The sequence below is a fragment of the Mustelus asterias genome, unplaced genomic scaffold (genome assembly GCF_964213995.1).
Source record: "Mustelus asterias unplaced genomic scaffold, sMusAst1.hap1.1 HAP1_SCAFFOLD_731, whole genome shotgun sequence".
Lineage (NCBI taxonomy): Eukaryota > Metazoa > Chordata > Chondrichthyes > Carcharhiniformes > Triakidae > Mustelus > Mustelus asterias.
In genome coordinates, this window is record NW_027590680.1 from 66,943 (window position 1) to 81,906 (window position 14,964).

A 14,964-nucleotide genomic window follows, 5' to 3' on the forward strand; every position below is an offset into this window, starting at 1 on the left:
CCTGATACCAAGTGACAATTTATCGTGGCCAATCCGTCTAACCGGCACATCTTTGGACTGTGGAAGGAAACCGGAACACCCGGAGGAAACCCACACAGACACGGGGAGAATGTAGAAACTCTGCACAGACAGCGATCCGAGGCTGGAATTGAACCCGGATCCCTGGCGCTGTTAGGCAGCTGCACTAACCACTGTGCCACCGGGCCACATGTCAGTGCCATCGCCCAACTCCAGCCCTGTGTCAGCTCATCTGGAACCCTCACCCATTCCATTGTGATGTCACACTCTGACCAATTCCATTGTGATGTCACACTCTCACCCATTCCATTGTAACATCACTCTCACCCATTCCATTGTGACCTCACACCCTCACCCATTCCATTGCGACGTCACAGTCTCACCCATTCCATTGTGACGTCACACCCTCACCCATTCCATTGTGACGTCACACCCTCACCCATTCCATTGTGACGTCACACTCTCACCCATTCCATTGTGACGTCACACTCTCACCCATTCCATTGTGATGTCACACCCTCACCCATTCCATTGTGACGTCAGGGCTTCACCCTCCAATCACAATCCCTGCCGGCCTCCCACATGCAGCCTCAATGGCGGCAGTCAGCCCGGGTCTAACACTACAAGCTGCCGCTCCATTTGGTACAAAGGGGGGGACCGGGAAGTTCATTTCCGGGGTTTGGGTTTGAACAACATGTTTACAAAGCCTCTCCACCCACCCGCCACATTTATCATTCCCCGCACGCCGCCCTCTACCTCGTATTGATCTCGCTTCCAGGTTAAAAGCGTCCGTCCGTCGCCATTACCCGCACTGCGCATGCTTCAGGTCCCGCCCCTCATTCACTCCGATTGGTTGGAGGACCAGCCGCTCCCGCTCGGTCCTCCAGCCCCGCCCCCTCTTCCTATTGGTCCGGAGCTGCCGTTAAACAGTCCCCGGGCATTGTGATGTGGAGCATGCGCAGTGTCATTGCTGTCCTTGGCGCTTGTTTGTCCCGGAGAAGCGGAGTCAGCGTTAGGCGGTGGCTGGGAGGATTTGGAAACACTTTGTGGATCCGCAAACCCTTCAGAATCATTGTCAGCTCCCTGGTTTGCAGCTGCGGGGCTTCTCCCTCCCTCCCTCCCGGGAACAGGCCCAGGTTAACGGCCCCATCCTGGCTCAGCCACTGGAGGATGGTTCACATCAGAGGATGGGGGAGGGGGACAATAAATAAGAGGTTACACTTTGGCCTCAAATCAATGAGGACTCTGATCTCTGGGAAGGAAGGAAACCCTGGGAGGTGGGCGGGGAGGATTCACAAACACCCTCTGGAGGCCCCAACACCCCCAATAAGACCCATTGGTTTTAGTGTCAGTCTGCAGACAGCAGCTGGAGAACTGAACCCAGTAAGAGTTTTAACAACACCAGGTTAAAGTCCAACAGGTTTATTTGGTAGCAAATGCCATTAGCTACCATTAGGTGTTTGCTACCAAATAAACCTGTTGGACTTTAACCTGGTGTTGTTAAAACTCTTACTGTGTTCACCCCAGTCCAACGCCGGCATCTCCACATCAGAACTGAACCCAGACAGAGGAGAGGGAAGGAGCAAACTGGGAGTGGAGAAAAGAAATGGTGAGATGGGTTTGGATTTCAGCCCAGGGAGGAGGGAGGGTGTGTGGGACAGGAATTTATTGATTTGGGGAACAAGAGAGGAAGAAATGTTCCAGAGAATTAGAATTGCCTGTTCAAAATTTCTATCCTGGACTGACAGTGATTAATTTTGTAAACTCCTTTTACAGGTGAGGTGAAGAAACATCACATCAAAATCAGACAGAGTCTCGATTCACTTGGACTTAAATATCCTCAGACTTTGAACGTGGAAGGAGAAATGTTTGTCTTCTGTCTGGAGGAGAAGATTTCAAACATCAGTGTGACAGAAAAAGCACCAAGATACACGCACACCCGAGTGAGAGTGTTTCAGTGAGTTGACTGTGGAAAGAGCTTTATCCAGTTACGCAGCCTTAAAAAACATCACACCATTCACAGCAAGGAGAAACTGTACACGTGTTGTGTGTGTGGATGAGGCTTCAACTGATCGTTTAACCTGGAGAAACATAAGGACACCAGTATCATGGAGAAACCGTGGAAATGTGGGGACTGTGGGAAAGGATTCAGTTACCCTTCTCTGCTGGAAAACCATCGGCGCAGTCACACTGGTGAGAGACCGTTCACCTGTTCTGTCTGTGGGGAGGGATTCATTCAGTCATCGGGCCTTTGGTCTCACCAGAGAATTCACACTGAGGAAAAGCCATTCACCTGCACCTCCTGTGGGAAGAGGTTCAGGCATTCTTCAGCACTCACTGTGCACCAACACACTCACACCGGGGAGAGACCATTCATCTGCTCCGTGTGTGGGAAGGGATTCACTCAGTCATTCCACCTGCTGTCACACCAGCGAGTTCATTCTGGGGAGAGGCCGTTCACCTGCTCCGACTGTGGGAAGTGATTCACTGGGTCATCCCACTTACTGTCACACCAGCGAGTTCACATTGAGGAGAAGCCATTCAGCTGCACTGACTGTGGACGGAGTTTCAGACAGGCATCCTCCCTCGTTGCACACCAGCGAATTCACACTGGGGAGAGACCGTTTACTTGCTTTGTGTGTGGAAAGGGATTCACAGTTTTACCCACCCTGCTGAGACACCAGAAAATTCACACTGAAGAGAAGCCATTCAGCTGCACTGACTGTGGAAAGAATTTCAGGCAGTCATCCAACCTCACTGCTCACCGACGCACTCACACTGCAGAAAGACCATTCACATGCTCCGTGTGTGGGAAGGGATTCAATCGGCCAACCAACCTCTCTGCTCACCAGCGAATTCACACAGGGGAGAGGCCATTCACTTGCTCCGTGTGTAGGTGGCTGGCTCACCAACGCACTCACACTAAGAGGCCATTCAACTGCTCTGTGTGTGGGAAGGGATTCACTCAGTCACAATGACTCCTGAGACATCAGCAAGTTCATAAGTGACTGCAGGGTTTGGAATCTGCTGTTTTTGCTGCTGTTCAGTATTGACAGTCTGACAATATTTTATTTCTGCTGGTGTTAACAAACCCTATAACTAGCTGGAATTTAATATTCTGGAAGTGTCACTGATTTTCAGGGCTGCAATGTCACTTTTTAAAAGCACCACCAGTGATCTTCCCCCTTAATTGAAGAACTCCCAACAGGAACCTGTTTAGAATAAAGTTAAGAACTTTTGCTTCAATTCTAATTTGATCTTTGGGCAAAATCTACAATTCATTCTCTGAAAGATCCATCTGCAGGGCACAAAGTATTTATTTTCAATGCTTGTATTGAGATTTTCTGGAAAGCTACTCATTGATTTTTAAGGGCTATTTTTTGGTTTCCAAGGGATCGTTTTCCATTCTCAGTAACTCCTTTATTAGTGATGTAGTCACGTAGTAACATTACCTTTTGTGTTTCTGTTAGTTTACTTCTTTGAATAAGATAACACAAATACTGAAGACTGTGTATATATTAAATCTTTTAAATTGGAATCTATGAATGATATGTTTTGTTAACTCATTTTAAAAATACTCCCATACTCTCTTTCCAAAATGAGAATTCTAACTATTTGACACAAGGTAACTGAATCAGATGTTTACTGGTTCAGACGGTGGAGCAGGAAAAATCTCTCCCGATTCTGATCTTCATTGTGTGTGGATTTACATTGATAACCCATCAATAACCTCACTACACCAGCTGAGATCAGCTCTGACCGGGGATTCTGTATGTTGTCTGTGAACGTTAAACTGCAAATAAAAGCAGTTTAGAATATGAACCTGGATGAATGGATCTCAATTTCTAATGTGATGACCCAAGTGATTGGTAAGTACATTCACAATATCTGGTTACTCAAATTCCTGAGTTGTAAACCCCACCTCCTGAGATATATAAAAATAATCGAGACTTGTTCAGCAGAATGGGGAAAGGTCTGCCGATGGTTGGATCATTCCTTTTGAGGCTCACACTGCTATGAAACTAGTTCTGTAGCAGGAAGACACAACTCCTCCACACATCACCGATAGGCTGCTGTGTCAGTGAACTTCTTTTCTCAAAATAGGTGGCAAAGCTGTTCCTCCAATTTGAGACTCTGTCTCTGCAGATGCAGCAACATTGGGAGAGACAGAAAATCTGTGGTTGGAGGAGATGGTCCTCACAGTTTCTGTCTCTCCCATGTTGAGGATGATTTATTTTTTCCAGTAGTTCCTCACAAGACTTAATTTCTGCAGGCCTTTTGGCAAGTCATGTTGCCGCTTTATAGAACCTCAGATAGGTTGCACTTGGAATATAGTGTTCAATTCTGGTCGCCACACTACCAGAAGGATGTGGAGGCTTTGGAGAGGGTGGAGAGGGTACAGAAAAGATCTACCAGAATGTTGCCTGGCATGGAGGGCATTAGCTATGAGGAGAGGTTGGAGAAACTTGGTTTGTTCTCACTGGAACAACGCAGGTTGAGGGCGATCTGACAAAGTCTACAAGATTGTGAGGGGCTTGGGCAGAGTGGATAGAAGCTTTTTCCCAGGGTAGAAGAGTCAATTACTCGGGGGCATAGGTTTAAGGTGCGAGGGGCAAGGTTTAAAGGAGATGTACGAGGCAGATTTTTTACCCAGAGGGTGGTGGGTGCCTGGAACTCGCTGCCGGGGGAGGTAGTGGAAGCGGATACAGTAGTGAGTTTTAAGGGGCGTCTTGACAAATACATGAATAGGATGTGAATGGAGGGATATGGTCCCTAGAAGGGTAGGGGGTTTTAGTTCAGTCGGGCAGCGTGGTTGGTGCAGGCTTGGAGGGCTAAAGGGGGTGTTCCTGTGCTGTAATTTTCTTTGTTTTCTTTTGAGGGTGAATTCACCATCCACAGCCGTTCATTTTGAATACTGGTTCTGAAATATTCTCACTCTGCGTTTAAGGCTTCCTGGCGTAATACACAGATTTAGATCTTACCACCAAACACCAATTCATATCCTCATCCGAGTCCCAGATTTAAATGTGGTTGTCCAAACTAGAAAACATATATAATTTGACTCTTTTTAAACCTGATTCACCACACCCTGCCACACTAACTACAAGAGATCGTGTTTGGGACCAGTTGTTCCATTAAAGTCTGTGTTGTTCTCAATGATGACAGTTTTAACCTCTCCATAACCTGTCCTAACCCTTCTGCCCTCCAGGGGGCTCTGTTTTTCTGATGGTGACATTCCCTGTTTACCCAGTCAGCCCTTGAATTGTTTGTGAATCCAGTCACATGTCGGTTAGACTGGATCAGGGCGGCAGATTTCCTTCCTTAAAGGGCATTAGAGAACCAGATGTGTTTTTACAACAATTAATTCATGCTCATCAATATTTTTATTGAAACGTGGTGGGATTCAAACCCAGGTCCCAAAATCATTATAATAAATAGAGAAAATGCTGGATAAACTCAGCAGATGCTGGAGTTCTTTTCAGAACTCCAGCATCTGCTGGATTTTGCTTTACCTCCAAATCATTCTCCTGGATTACTCCTGCTCTGGCTCTAATTCCAGTCAGCTCAGACAATAAAAACAGGTTTCACAAAATCACAAACATTTAAAAAAGGAGGGAGACAAAAGGCAGGTAACTATAGGCTGGTTAGCTTAACTTCTGTCGGAGGGAAAATGTTGGATCTATCATCAGGGAAGAAATAGCGAGACATCTGGATATAAATTGTCCCATGGGTAAGACGCAGCATGGGTTCATGAAGGGCAGGTCATGTTTGACTAATTTGGTGGAATTCTTTGAGAACATTACATGTGCACTGGACAATGGGGAACTTGTGGATGTGGTGTATCTGGATTTCCAGAAGGCATTTGACAAGGTGCCGCACCAAAGACGCTACATAAGATAAAGGTGCACAGTGTTACGGGTAATGTATTAGCATGGATAGAGGATTGGTTAACTAACGAAAAGCAAAGTGTGGGGGTAAATGGGTGTTTTTCTGGTTGGCGATCAGTGACTAGTGGTGTGCCTCAGGGATCAGTGTTGGGATCGCAATTGTTTACGATTTACATAGATGATTTGGAGTTGGGGACCAAGTGTAGTGTTTCAAAATTCGCAGATGACACTAAGAGAAAAGTGTGCCGAGGACGCTGAAAGTCTGCAAAGGGATATAGATAATCGAAGTGAGTGGGCGAGGGTCTGGCAGATGGAGTACAATGTTGGTAAATGTGAGGTCATCCATTTTGGTAGGAATAACAGCAAAATGGACTATTATTTAAATGGTAAAAAATTGCAGCATGCTGCTGTGCAGAGGCCAAGCTGATTGGAGGAGGGAAAGCAATTCCTCCTCCAAGACTTAATCTCATTTGCATCTCAGCCAAAAGGCCGTGATACTGCTTTTAAAAATTGCTTCATATGAAACATATGAAGCTTCAATGTAACCTAATGACCTCAAACAAACCTCTGCAAGATGTGCTGGATCATTGACACGGATGCCATCATCTCACGTGAGAACACCATCTACCAGGTACACGGTACCTACTCTTGCAACTCGGCCAACGTTGTCTACCTGATACGCTGCAGGAAAGGATGTCCCAAGGCATGGTACATTGGGGAAACCATGCAGACACTACGACAACGGATGAATGAACACCACTCGACAATCACCAGGCAAGACTGTTCTCTTCCTGTGGGGGAGCACTTCAGCAGTCACAGGCATTCAGCCTTGGATCTTCAGGTAAGCGTTCTCCAAGGCGGCCTTCACGACACACGACAGCGCAGTCGCTGAGCAGAAACTGATAGCCAAGTTCCGCACACATGAGGACGGCCGAAACCGGGATGTTGGATTTATGTCACATCATCAGTAACACCCACAGCTTGCCTCCTGGGCTTGTAGAATCTCACTAGCTGTTCTGTCTGGAGACAATACACATTTCTTTAACCTGTGTTTAATTTTCCCTCCACTCACATTGTCTGTACCTTTAAGACCTGGCTGGCTGGAGGATTCACATTCTAATCAGTATTCTGCAATTTGATTTTGTCTGTTTGCACTGTTTGAGAGCACATTTCCACTCCATCTGACGAAGGAGCAGTGCTCCGAAAGCTTATGGTATTTGCTACCAAATAAACCTGTTGGACTTTAACCTGCTGTTGTGAGACTTCTTATGCTGTGCAGAGGGACAGGGGTGTCCTTGTGCAGGAATCTCAAAGAGTTGGTTTGCAGGTGCAACAGGTAATTAAGAAGGCAAATGGAATTTTGTCCTTCATTGCGAGAGGGATGGAGTTTAAAAACAGCGAGATTATGTTGCATCTGTATAAGGTGCTGGTGAGGCCACACCTGGAGTACCGTGTACAGTTTTGGTCTCCTTACTTGAGAAAGGATATACTGGCACTGGAGGGGGTGCAGAGGAGATTCACGAGGTTGATTCTGGAGTTGAGAGGGTTGGCTTATGAGGAGAGACTGAGTAAATTGGGGCTATGCTCATTGGAATTCAGAAGAATGAGGGGAAATCTTATAGAAACATATAAGATTATGAAGGGAATAAATAAGATAGAAGCAGGGAAGTTGTTTCCACTGGCGGGTGAAACTAGAACTTGGGGGCATAACCTCAAAATAAGGGGAAGCAGATTTAGGACTGAGTTGAGGAGGAACTTCTTCACACAAAGAGTTGTGAATCTGTGGAATTCCCTGCCCCGTGAAGCAGTTGGGGCGACCTCATTGAATGTTTTTAAGGCAAGGATAGATAAATTATTGAACAGTAAAGGAATTAAGGGCTATGGTGAGCGGGCGGGTAAGTGGAGCTGAGTCCACAAAAAGATCAGCCATGAGGGCTCGAGGGGCCAGATGGCCTACTCCTGCTCCTAGTTCTTATGTTCTTCCCACAGTTCCCACATTTCCATGGTATCTCCCTGTGACTGCAATTATGTTCCAAAAGGCCAGATGATTGGTTGAAGCTTTCACCACACCTGACTAAACCTCTGACTAACCTGACTAAAACTGAGGATGAAGTATTGGTGTCTGTAAGGGCTAAAACAATACCCTTGGTTTCCTTGTAGATCTGTGGCACCAAGTTCAAGACTCCTTCATGAATCATCCTCTTGGCCTCTTGCCTGTCAACTGTCCATGAGAATCTCATGTTTCAGAATGTTCACTGCTCATTCTTCCAAACCCAATGAGTATAGGTGCAACCTTTCCCCAAAAGACAACGAGTTGGATTCTGCGGCCTCACTTGCCCCAAAACTGGAGAATTCCCCTCGAGGTCAAAGGACCTTTGTGTGGTCCACCCCCCGGCCTGCTACGATTCCTGTGGTGGGCGGGATGGGAGAATTCTCCCCTACACCTTCACAACCTTTCCTCAAAAGACAACACCTTCATCTTAGGAATGGGCCGAGTGAACTTTCTCTGAACTCATTCCAATGAAAACATGTCATTCCATAAGTAGGGAGACCAAAACCGCACACAGTATTCCAGCTGCTCTCTCAGCAATGTCCTGTGTAGGTGCAGCAAGTTCCCTTTTTCAAACTCCACCCCTTGCAGTAAAGTCCAACACTCCATTTGCCTTCTTCTTTACTTGCTGTACCTTCATCCTATTTGTTCACGATTCATGTACAAGGACACCCAGATTCCTCTCTACGGCAGTATTCTTCAGTTTCTGTACATTTATAAATTGTTTGCTTCTCTATTCTTCCTGCCAAAGTGGAAAAGCTCCCACTTTCCCGCACTATACTCCATCTGCCATTTTTCTGTCCATTCAGGTAACTTATCTGTGTCCCTTACAGATTTTTTGTAATAACCTCACAACTTGCTTTTCTACCTATCTTTGTATCATCAATTCTGGCTTCATCCAAGTCATTGATCAAGGTGGCTGTTTTTCTCTCTCTCAGTTGTGGGTGATATTTGTCCCTATTCTCCTGGAAACTGAATGAATCTTGTTCCAAACTGGGTTCAATATCAGACATTTCAGGGAGTCAGGAATCATTCGCCCCTGAACCTACACTGGTAAAACCCCAGGCAGTTCCTCAGTAAGGAGTTTTCTGGTTCCTCACCATATATTAGTCAGGATACTGAAACCCAGCTTTTTTACAGTCCACTCCTGGAGGTCCCACTCCCTGAGCCGACAAAATTCAGTAGTGTCAGTGCTGAAGTTTCACAGTGGGAGTGATTCCCAGAGTAACTGTCAATCATATCACCATTGATGTCCAGGTTTGTGTATTTTTAGTTATCCTGATGTCTAACACACACACATCAATAAAACAGGGAATTCCTGCAAACAAACTGCAGCTTCTTCTCTATCTGGAGATCCAATGTTTGTTGAATAATTGTCCCAGTGGTTAACAGGCTCCTGTGAACTCATCCAACTCGTATTTTAATACTGACTTTAACAAATATATTTTAAATAGGTTTATTTTAAATGAGTTAAAACCAGCCTTAAAATGGTATATATAGTATAACAACCATAGTACTTTTCAGACTGGAAACTTTAACCTGCTGTTTCACTTTCATTTAGGAGCAGATCCCAGTTTTACACCAATCTCTGATTCATGTATCCAGCATTCACCGTCATTCTAAAAGCAGAAGTTGCTGCAAAATCTCAGTAAGTCTGACAGAATCTGTAAAGACAGGAACAGTTAATGTTTCCAGTTGAATGTGACTCTTCTTCAGTGTCAAAACATTAGTTCTGTTTCTCTCTCCAGAGATGCTGTCAGACCTGCTGAGTTTTTACAGCACTTCTTGTTTTTATTTACGAGTTCAGGACTCAGACGAGACAATCCACAATACAAATCTTACAACTGGGCCAGGGTTTATTAACATCAGCAGAAACAGACACCAATGAAAATGGTTGGGACCTCGATGAGATTAACAGCAAAATTCAGTCCTTGCAGTCACTCGTGAACATGATGGTGTTTCAGCAGGTGAGGTGACTGAGTGAATCCCTTCCCACACACGGAGCAGGTGAATGGCCTGTCCCCAGTGTGAATTCGCTGGTGCTTTACCAGGTTGGATGATTGACTGAATCCCTTGCCACAATCAGAGGAGGTGAATGGTCTCTCCCTGGTGTGAACTCGCTGGTGCCTCCGCAGGCTGGATGAATCAATAAATCCCTTCCCACAACTGGAGCAAGTGAATGGCCTCTCTCCAGTGTGACTTGGCTGGTGTTTTAGCAGGTTGAATGACTGAGTAAATCCCTTCCCACACTCGGAGCAGATAAATGGCCTCTCCCCATTATGAATTCTCTGGTGTTTCAGCAGGTCGGATGAATCAGTGAATCCCTTCCCACAATCAGAGCATCCTCCCCATTGACCAACTGTGAGAATGAACAAAATGCAGTCCTGGATGTAATTGAGAGCAGAAACAATCACAGCAGAATCCAACCCCTGGAATCACTTGTGAACTCGTTGGTGTCTCAGTAGGTCGGATGAAACTCTGAATCCCTTCCCACACTGAGAGCAGGTGAACGGCCTCTCCTCAGTGTGAACTCGGTGGTGCGTCCGCAGGTTGGATGACTGAGTGAATCCCTTCCCACACTGAGAGCAGGTGAACGGTTGCTCCCCAGTGTGAACTCGCTGATGTGCCCGCAGGTTGGATACCCGAGTGAATCCCTTCCCACACTGAGAGCAGCTGAATGGCCTCTCCCCCGTGTGAACTCGCTGGTGCCACCGCAGGTGGGATGAACAAGTGAATCCCTCCCCACACTGAGAGCAGGTGAATGGCCTCTCCCCCGTGTGAACTCGCTGGTGCCTCCGCAGGCTGGATGAACAAGTGAATCCCTTCCCACACTGAGAACAGGTGAACGGCCTCTCCCCAGTGAGAACTCGCTGGTGCCTCCGCAGGTCGGATGAAGAAGTGAATCCCTCCCCACACTGAGAACACGTGAACGGCCTCTCCCCAGTGTGAACTCGCTGGTGTGTCTGCAGGTTGAATGACCGAGTGAATCCCTTCCCACACTGAGAACACGTGAATGGCCTCTCCCCAGTGTGGCTGCGCCGATGAACTTCCAGCTCAGACGGGTATCTGTATCTCTTCCCACAGTCTGCACATTTCCATGGTTTCTCCATGGTGCAGGTGTCCTTGCCTCTCGGTTGGGTGGACAATCAGTTGAAGCCTCATCCACACACAGAACACGGGTACAGTCTCTCCCTGCTGTGAATGATGTGATATTTATTCAGGCTGTGTAACTGGTCACACTGATGTTTGTAATCTTTTCAAATCAACAAACTGGACAATCATTTCTCCTTCTAGATTCAAAGGCCGATGATATTCAGCTCCCAAGGAATATGACTCTGTCAGATCCAGATGTGACGTTTGAGATTTCGGCCTGTGATTCCTCTTTCAATATCCTGTAAAACGAGTTTACAAAAGTCATCAGTGTCAGTACAGGATAGAAATTCAGAACAGACAATTCTAGTTTCTATGGAACATTCTTTCCTCTCCCATTCCTCAAAAGCTGTAAATCTCCATCCCACACACTCTCCCTCCATTCTCACTCTGCTGTATCTAATATTCACCCTCCCAATTCTCCTGAAGGTGCTGATTGAGGCTGATTGACAGATCCATGCTCACTGCTTCCTGTCCTGGACACAAATAGGAGCTGCAGTCGGCCATTTGGCTCATCGAGTCTTTTAAACTATTCAATGAGATAATTCTTTCATCTACCTCAGCATCATTCTCCCCACACTAAACCCATATCCCTTGATATCCTCAATATCTAGAAACCAATCAATCTCTCTCTTGAAAATAGTTGATGACTGAGGCTTCCCTGTCCTCAGGGGTTGAGAATTCCAAATCTTCACCAGATCCTTGAGTGAAGAAATCCCCCCACATCTTAGCTTTTGCTCCATCTTCTTGCCTGTTCCCCATAACTCTTGACACCCTTGTCAGTCAAAGATCTGTCTAACTGGAATATATTCAATGATCCTCAGCCTCCACTGGTCCCTGTAGAAGAGAAATCCAAAAGACTAACAACCCTCTGAGGGAAGAGATGTCTGGAAATATATAACGTAGCTACAGTTCCATATTACAAGATATTCAGATCCCAAGGAATATGACTCTTTCTAGATGTGACGGTTGAGATTTTTGCCTGTGATTCCTCGTTCAAAATCCTGTGAAATGAGTTTGCAAAAGTCATCACAGTCAGTATAGGATAGAAATTCAGAGCAGACAATTCTAGTTTCTATGGAACATTCTTTCCTATTTCATTCCCAAAAAGTTGTAAATCTCCATCCATTTCTATGGATTCTATTTACAAATGAAAGTGGATGGGCACTTGAAGGAAATAAACTTTCAGAAGAATGGGGATATAGAGTGGGAATGGGACTGGAATGTTATACAGAGAGTCAGCATGGACTCGAGTTACCAAATGGATTCCTTCTGTGCTGTAATGACTTTATGACTGGAAATGTATAACATCGCTACAGTATTATATTACAATGCAAGAAATAATAATAAATATATTTTATACAGAAACATAAATAATATATCTAATCTGGGTACCATATAATAACACGAGACATATCTCTGTCCTCTATTAATTTACTGTCCCCTTAAATGTCAGCCATCTCCTGCCCTTTAATTGTGAACATTTGGAAAGAGACCATCCTTTTAGACAGAAAGAAGATTAACATTTCAGGGTGGGCAGAATGAATTACAGGGAATAAAAATGTACCAGATTTTGTTGGTCAATATAAGCTCAGAAGTGGAAGGGAAATGATCTCCAGTGGAAGAGAAACAATTCCTGAACATTGTGAGACTAAGCTGGTAAATCAGCAGTGAACAGAGTTGTGAAGTGGTAAAAACCTCATCAAGACATAGCTTGCGGAAATAATAGTTAAAATACACCCATTATTAGAGGCAGAGGAAGGTAGACAATGGCAGAGAGCTGATCAGGGAGGGCAGAGGTGAAACAGAGAAATGGATGGCCGTTTAAAAATCCATAAAAAGCATGGTTAGCAAGTTTGCAGACGATACTAAATTAGGAGGTATCACTGATAACAAAGAGGGTTATGAAAAATTACAGGGGGATCTTGATCAGTTAGGGAAGTGGGCCGATGATTGGCAAATGGATTTCAGTACAGATAATACAGAGTACAGAGGCACAACCTCAGGCTAAAGGACGATCCTTTAAAACAGAGATAAAGAGGAATTTCTTCAGCCAGAGAGTGGTGAATTTATGGAACTCTTTGCCACAGAAGGCTGTGGAGGCCGGGTCATTGACTGTCTTTAAGACAGAGATATATAGGTTCTTGATTAATAAGGGGATCAGGGGTTATGGGAAAAAGGCAGGAGAATGGGGATGAGAAAAATATCAGACATGATTGAATGGCGGAGCAGACTCAATGGGCCGAGTGGCCTAATTCTGCTCCTATGTCTTCTGGTCTTAAGTGTGAATGTTGCATTTTGGAAAGTGAAATCAGGGTAGAACTTATAAAGTGAATGGTAAGGCCCTGGGGAGTGTTGAGGAACAGAGGAACCCAGGAGTACAAGTATATAGTTTGTTGAAAGTGGCGTCACAGGTAGACAGAGTGGTGAAGAAGGCATTTAGCACACTGGCCTTCATCAGTCAGGGCACTGAGTATAGGAGTTAGGACATTCTGTTATAGTTGTATGAGTCGTTGGTGAGGCTGCACTTGGAGTATTGTGGACAGTTTTTGTAACCCTGTTATAGGAAAGACATTGATAAACTGGAATGAGTGCAAAGAAGATTTATGAGGATGTTGCCGGGACTAATGGGTCTGAGTGATCACGAGACGTTGGACAGGCTAGGGTTGTATCCCTGCGAACGTAGGAGAATGTAAGGCTTTGTTTTCCAAGAGGGTGGCATTACACCCTGTGTGAAAACATTGCCCCTCTGGACACTTTGTATCTCTCCCCTCTCACCTTAAACCTGTGCCCTCTAGTTTTAGACTCCCCTACCTTTGGGAAAATATATTTACTATCTTGCTGATCTGTGCCCCTCAGTATTTTATAGACCTCTATAAGATCACCCCTCAGTCTCCTATGCTCCAGAGAAAAAAAGTCCCAGTCTATCCAGCCTCTCCAAAGTAGACATGATCTTATTGAATGATGCAGCAGGCTCGATGGGCCGAATGACGGGCTCCTGTCCCGAATTCTGATGTTCTTCTTCCGATGGTCTTGGATAGTTGCGCATGCGCCCTGCAACATATTGTCCCTCTGAAGATAGTGGTTCTGAACCAGCCCCCTGAAACCACGCCCATTATGACCAGCCCGAGAGCATGCGCTCTCCTTCCCCGCTGGAACAAGATGGCGGCCGAAAACCGGGGCCTGTTCTCGGGGAAAAAAACCCGGGAGCTGCAAACCCGGAACCCGCATGGTCTTATTCGCGCCTTGCGACCTGGAGCGGGTATTTGTGAAGCCTCCGCTCCCTCCCCACCCCGACTCCATTCCTCCCTCCGCCACACTGACTCTCACCCGCTGAAAAAAACGTCCGCCGCACTCGCAGGGCTCCAGGCAGTACGCATGCTCCAGATACAGCACTGCACCTGCGCAATAGGCTGCTGTGGAATGAACAGGACACTTTTACACCCGCGGGGGCACCTGGGAATTAACGGCGCCATTGTCAATCAAAGACATAATGGAAAACTATCTTGTGCAATTGAGATTAATTAATTTTTAAAAATACATTCCTCTGAATTTGTGATGAATTGGCCTGTGTACTAAGCAGATATTAAGGTTCCATTTAAAATTAAAAGAAAAGATGCTGATAAAACGCAGCAGGATTGAGAGAGAACCCACAGAGGCAAGTTATGAATAGAGTTCAGATTGAAGCAACAATAAAAAAACGCACACGGGGGGCCAGGAACTGAGTTCTGCATCCAACAGACAGCCTGAATCATGCCAGCTCCTAACTGTGTTTCTAAACTCGAACCTATAAAACAATAACACAGAAACAAAACTCTGTAGAGACTGTTTCTGGGACAAAGAAAATAAATACTGGAG

The 14,964-nt window shown here is 45.6% G+C and overlaps 1 protein-coding gene across 1 annotated transcript in view; it reads right to left on the bottom strand.

Moving 5' to 3' along the window:
• The window catches only part of LOC144487310 (uncharacterized), a gene marked incomplete at its 3' end in the record, with an annotated part of 75,233 nt that extends 64,167 nt beyond the window's left edge, over window positions 1-11,066 (bottom strand). Inside the window, exon 1 of the mRNA XM_078205387.1 lies at window positions 10,396-11,066. Coding sequence (XP_078061513.1) covers window positions 10,396-11,066 — 671 coding nt within the window. The remainder of the gene's footprint in view (window positions 1-10,395) is intronic.
• Window positions 11,067-14,964: the final 3,898 nt, after the last annotated feature.